Source organism: Salvelinus sp. IW2-2015, unplaced genomic scaffold (assembly GCF_002910315.2).
Source record: "Salvelinus sp. IW2-2015 unplaced genomic scaffold, ASM291031v2 Un_scaffold3094, whole genome shotgun sequence".
Lineage (NCBI taxonomy): Eukaryota > Metazoa > Chordata > Actinopteri > Salmoniformes > Salmonidae > Salvelinus > Salvelinus sp. IW2-2015.
Window position 1 is genome coordinate 1 of NW_019944385.1, and position 6,013 is coordinate 6,013.

Genomic DNA, 6,013 nt, shown 5'->3' on the forward strand with positions numbered 1-6,013 from the left:
GAGAGAGACAGAGACATGGGTGTCTGTGAATATGAGACACCCAGAGAAACTGAGACAGAGAGACAGAGAGGGAGTGAAAATGTCAATGAGCAATAAGGCAGCTGGTGTTATGCGCTGGGGACTACTGTGTGTGTCTGTGTGTGGTGTGTGTGTGTATATGAGTATCCCACCTCCCCTGCCCTGTCAGGTAGGTTTTGTGTGAGTTCACCATGATGTGCCCTACGGCCAAACGGACCAACATCCCCTCCCTCCCTCCCTCCCTCCCTCCATCCCATGTGTGTCTGTGTGGTCTTCCCAGATCTCTCTTCCCCAAAACAATAACCCCCCCCCCCCGTGACACACAGGGGAAGCTGCGCCATGGAACAACCAGTGTCCCCTCCTGTCACCAGGGCCACGCTCGGCAGGGGCTCCGAGAGGACCGGAGTGGAGCGGGCAGGAAGGGGAGCGAGGTGTCCCAGGAGATCAGGATCAAACTCATCTCAGAGAGGGTCTGCGGCGAAGCTGACAGAGGTCCAGGACACAGCCGACAGAGCTTAAACGATCCCCTCATCTCCTCCTCTCCTCCCTATCAATCCCTCTCTCTCTCCCTGTCTCTCTCTCTCCTTGCGTAAACACCTCTGTCAGGTAGAGGGGGGGCGGGGCGATCGGTCATGAGAGGTGACAGCGGTGGGAGGAACGCAGCGGCTGAATGTGCAACAGTTCTCCGCGGTTGAGATAAGGTGGTGGCTCCATTCTACATGTACATGTGGTTATGTTCAGTCACGGGACGGAGCTGCAGGACGACAGCTGGTCCCAGACGGCCGGTACACAACATCCTCATACATAGTATATGTGTACGGCTCTGGGGTCAATAGCATCCAGGCTAAACCGAAACCTGCACACGAAGCATCCTCTGATACTGGATAACGCGCCGAAACCCACCAAACCGAAAAGTCAACCGAAAACACATCACGATAACATGCGCAAACAAATATCTTAAACGTGTCAAGCGTTCTACAATGACTGTGACGTGCGGTTGTCCTGCCGAACGACCTAAAGACGGACGACACTAACTAACCGTAAGTCGCTCTGGGGGGGAAAAAATCAAGATGAGTTCATATTCTGAGGGACCTCTGCATTAGGCCATAATGTGCATAGGGACACATCTACACGCCTTCGTCACAAACAACAAACTGTTCCTGTAACTTGGGGTGAACGAACCCAGGAACCAGCACAGGGACGTGTGACCCGTGACTCACCGATGACGTTGAGATGACCGGTCACCTCTTTAGAGCCGAAGCTGTTGGTGACCTCGCAGATGTAGTTGCCGCTGTCGCCCAGACGCAGGTCGCTGACCGTCAGGCCCGTGAGGCGGCGCGTCCAGCGCGAGTCGGCAGGCAGCGGGCGCCCGTCCTTCAGCCAGCGGATGGTGGGGTTGGGGTAGCCCGAGGCGATGCAGGGAAGCTCCACATTACGTCCCACTTGGACCTCGCCGGACTGGAAACTGTCCAACACTGAGGGGGTGGACTCCGTAGGGTCTGGGGGGAGGGGAAGGGGGTTAGCAATACCGATATTGATCATGCTGATATTGACCCCAAACTCTGTACTATGAAGACAAGGATAACAATAACCCATGCACTGGTAAAAGACGGTATTGGCCCAAGAGACAAACACACACACCCACCCACCCACCCACACACATACATTACACCCCCCCCAAACACACACACCCACCCACAACACATACATACACCCCCCCCCCCACCCCCCCCCCCCAACCACACACACACTCTCTCTCTTCTCGCTCTCTCTCGCTCTCTCTCACCCATAACTGACAGCCTGGCTCCATTGCTCTGGCGAGTCTCTCCACTGTATTTGTGCTTGGTGATGCAGCGGTAGGTGGACAGGGCATCTTCCTTCTGGACCTCTGATATGTACAGGGCCCCGAACACGTCAGGAAGAAACGGTTCCCTGTAGACGAGAAGAGGAGAACGTCGGTCCATGTGGTCCAAAACCGTGTCAGGTCAACCCAATCCCAACAACAGTCCTGATGGACTGATTGAACACACGGGAGCTTTTAAAGAGAGCAGGTATCAAATGCTGTTCATCTAATGACGAGAGAGAAGAGAGAGAGAGAGAGAGAGAGAGAGAGAGAGAAGAGAGAGAGAGAGAGAGAGAGAGAGAGAGAGAGAGAGAAGAGAGAGAGAAGAGAGAGAGAGAGAGAGATGAGAGAGAGAGAGAGCGAGAGAGAGAGGTAATGTGTTAATAATTTCAGGGGGTTGTGTTATTGTAACAGTATATTAGTGTCATCCTTCAATTTCCGATCGTGAGTGCCTTACAGCCTGCCCTGATTTTATCCCGTCAGTCTGATTAAGGCCCGCGAGATCCAACAAACTAATGCCCACAGGACACACAGAGTGGATTCCTTTCGTGTTCAGGCCCTCTTTACATGCTCCTTCTGTTAAGCGTTCATTGCTCGTGTTCCTCCGGACTGCAGCTGGCGCCTGTGGAGAAGAGGTGTGTGTGTGGCATGTGTGTTGTTCGTCCCTGTTTTGTTTTAGGATCGAGTGTATCAGAGTGGGAGTGTGGTTTTTCAGATTGGTTCTGTTTGTTAAAGCAGCTTGTGTTCTGCAACGGGATTGGGGAATGTTATACATGTCGTACATGCATTGGAGAAAGTGGCAGGGAACATTGTTTTTATTTGAGGGTACTACTACACCACACCACACTAGCTGGAGGGAAAGTCCCGTATAGCAATTGGGTTCGGTCATCTGGGCAGGGGACAATGACCCTGAATATGGAATTCAAAAGACATGAAGTTTTACTTAGTGATTCTGGGTTATTTTGCCCTGGCACTGGAACGTTGGTCTTCATGTTTCTTGTGTATGTGAGTTTATAAAGGCAGTGTGTGTGTAGTGTGTGTGAGGAGAGAGTGTATAAGCGCGTGTGGAGTTAGTGTGTGTGTCCTGGCCAGCCGGGGCAGTGTTGAGGGATGGGCGGGATCGATGCACTCTTATGGCTCCACAAGCTTCCATACCAAATGAGATTTGATTAATAGCAGAGACGACAGCGGCTGGCTCCCGCGCCACTACCACGACTGTGCTATCACACAAACACAGCACACACAACTCCAGTGGGTCCTACAAAAGCTCAACGGCACATGCAGCGGGAATCACCTGGTTCCTTCCTGCCTTCAAAACTGACGACAACCTCCATATCAACATTCACACAAACATTCATTAATCTCATAGGACGCTGGATCTATACCCACCAGTCCACAACAACACACACAGCACACAGCACACACAACCACAGGACACGTGTATGAACCGTTTTAACTATGAGTGTTTTCATTAAAAAAACGTACAATGCGCTTTAATGATGTCACATAATTTTACCTGTGTGTGTCCTTTAGGTAATACCGTATAGATGTGGTTGTGGTTGTGTGTGTGGATGTGAGACTGAGGTGTGTGTTGTGGTTAGTGTTGTGTGCTTGTGTGGGTTGCCGAGATGACAGATTGAGATGTGTGTGAGCTAGTTTTATTGTGTGGGCCTATTGAATGTGTGTGTGTGTGTGTGTGTGTGATGTGCGTGTGTGTGTGTGTGTGTTTGTGTGTGGGTGTTGTGTGTGTGGTGTGTGCGCGCGCGCCCGTGGGCGTGCTTAAACTGTTGTCGTGCTGGATGGCTAGGCCGTGATAGGCGTGTAATGTGGGGCCTGACCTTTAGTTCCAACCTTGGTGTATAAGTCTTACAGGATAATGTGCACCTCGTACAACACCCTCACGCAGGCCCTGTCCACAACACTAACTGACCACAGAACGGAAGTGCCCTCATTCTTGACCTAAGGACCGCAGGGATCCTGATCAAACTGTAGATGCAATATATAGTGAATAGGGCGTCATTTTCCCGCCAGCGCCAGGGAAAGCAAAGAGCACATACTAGAAGGGAGGCAGAACAGGAAAGAGAGAGAGGAGAGAGGAAGGGAAGGGAGAGGAAGAGGGAGACAAAGAGGAAGAAGGAGAAAGAGGGGAGAAGGAGATAGAAAAGGAGGGAGAAGGAGAGGAAGGAGGAGGAGAGAAAAGAGAGGGAGGGTTAGGGGGAGAGGAAAGGAAAGGGAGAAAGAGAAGGAGAGGAAGAGGGAAAGGAAAGAGAGGAGAGAGAGGAAGGAGGAGGAGAGAGAAAAGCAGAGAGTGAGAAGAGAGGAAGGAGAGCAGAGCGGAGGGAGAGAAGGGGAAAGGAGGGAGAAGAGGAAGAGAGAAGAAGAGAGGAAGGGAGGGTAGAGAAGGAATGGAGAGGGGAGAGAGGAAGAGAGGGACCGAGGATAGGAAAGAGAGGAGTAGGAGAGCGTAGAGAAATAGGAGAAGCGAGAGAGAGGAAGGAGAGGAAGAGAGAGGAAAGCAGAGGAGAGCGGAGAGAGGAAGGAGAGGCAAAGGAGAGGGAGAGAGCGAAGAAAAGAGAAGGAAGGAGAGAGAGTGAGTGAAAGGAGAGGAGAGGAGAAGAGACGGTAAAGAGAGGAAGGGAGAGGACGGAGGAGAAGGAGAGGAAGAAAGAGGGAGAGAGAGAGAGGGAGGAGAGGAGAGACGAGGAAGAAGGAAAGGAGAGGGAGAGGAAAGGAGAGGAAGAGAGGAAAGGAGAGGAGAGGAGACGAGTGAGGCAACGAGGAGAGGAAAGAGAGGAGCGCAGCAGAGGAATTGATGAGGAAGAGTGAGAAGAGGAGAGAGGAGAGAGGAGGACGAGGAGAGCAGAGGAAGAGGGGAAAGGAGAGGGAGGAAAGGAGACGGGAGAGAGAGGAAAGGTAGGAGAGGAAGAGGAGAGGAGAGAGAAAAGAGAGGGTAAGAAGTGGAGAGACGCAGAGGAAGAGGAGAAGGAGAGGAAGGAGATGAGAGGAAGGAAGGAGAGAGGGACAGAGAGTAGGAGAGTAGAAATGAAGCAGAGAGAGAGCGAGGAAAGGAGGAGGGAGAGAATGAGGTATAAAGGAGAGGGGAGAGGAGGAAACAGAGGAGACGCGAGAGGAGGAGAGGCAGGAGAGGAAGAGGAAATGGAGAGGGAAGAAAGAGAGAGTGATAGCGAGAGAGATAGGTGAGACAGGAAGGAGAGGAGGAACGAAAGAGGAGCGGAAGCCGGGAGAGGAGAGAGGCGAGAGAGGATTAGAACAGGGAGAGCGAGAGTGAAAAGAAGAGGGAAGCAGCAGGACGAGCGGAGATGAGAGGAAGAGAGAAATGAGAGGGGTCGGAGAAGGAAAAGCGAGAGGAGAGGGAGAGAGAGAGGAGAGGATGGAGAGAGAGGAGAGAGAGAGTGAAGGCAGAGGGGAGCGAGCGAATGGAGCAGGTGAGAGGCAAAGCAGAGGGAGGATGGGGGAGGGTAAAGAGGAGAGAGAAGGAGAGAGGAGAGCAAGGATGAAGAGAGGGAGAGAGGATAAGGAGAGGAAGAGAGGGAAGAGGGGAGGAGAGGAGGGAAAGGAGAGGAGAGAGATTAGAGGACGAGGGGAGAGAGATGAAGGACGAGAGGAGGCAAAGTGAAGGTGAAGAGAGAGGGAGAGCAGAGGAGGAGAGAGAGAGAGAGAGAGCCTGGAAGCGCAGAGAAGAGAGAGAGGGACAGAGGGAGAGTAGGATGGAGGGAGGAAAGCATGAGGGAGAGGAACAATGGAGAGCAGGAGAGAGAGGAGAGAGGGTGAGAAGCAGGAAGGAGGGAGGAGGAAGAGAAGGAGGGGGAAAGCAGAGGGAGAGAGGGAAGAAGAGGTAAGGGAAGAATGAGAGGAGGAGAGGAGAGAGAGGAAAGAGATAGGCGAGGAGAGGAAGGGAGATAGAGGGAGAGATGAAGTGGAGAAGCAGAAACGAGGGAGGGGACGAGATGTTCAGAAGGGAGCGAGGGTCGAGATAAGGAAGGGAGAGAGAAGCAGAGGGAGAGGAGAGGGAGGAGTAGGAGGAAAGCTCAGGGGAGAGAGAGGGACAGAGGCGACTACAGCCGCAGGAGGACGGAAGCGAGGGGAGCGACAGGATAAGGAGAGGGAGAGAGGAAAGGCAAGAGGGGAGAG

General features: G+C 52.7%; 1 protein-coding gene across 1 annotated transcript; it reads right to left on the bottom strand.

Moving 5' to 3' along the window:
• Window positions 1–386: 386 nt before the first annotated feature.
• On the bottom strand, window positions 387–1,982 carry LOC112075330 (cell adhesion molecule DSCAML1-like; the record flags this gene model as incomplete). The annotated part of the gene is made up of 3 exons (XM_024142342.1): window positions 1,805–1,982; window positions 1,239–1,517; window positions 387–501 (listed from the first exon to the last, which is right to left on the bottom strand). Coding segments are annotated over exons 1-3 (572 nt in total), but the record flags the coding sequence as incomplete, so codon positions are not given.
• Between the last annotated feature and the right edge of the window lie 4,031 nt (window positions 1,983–6,013).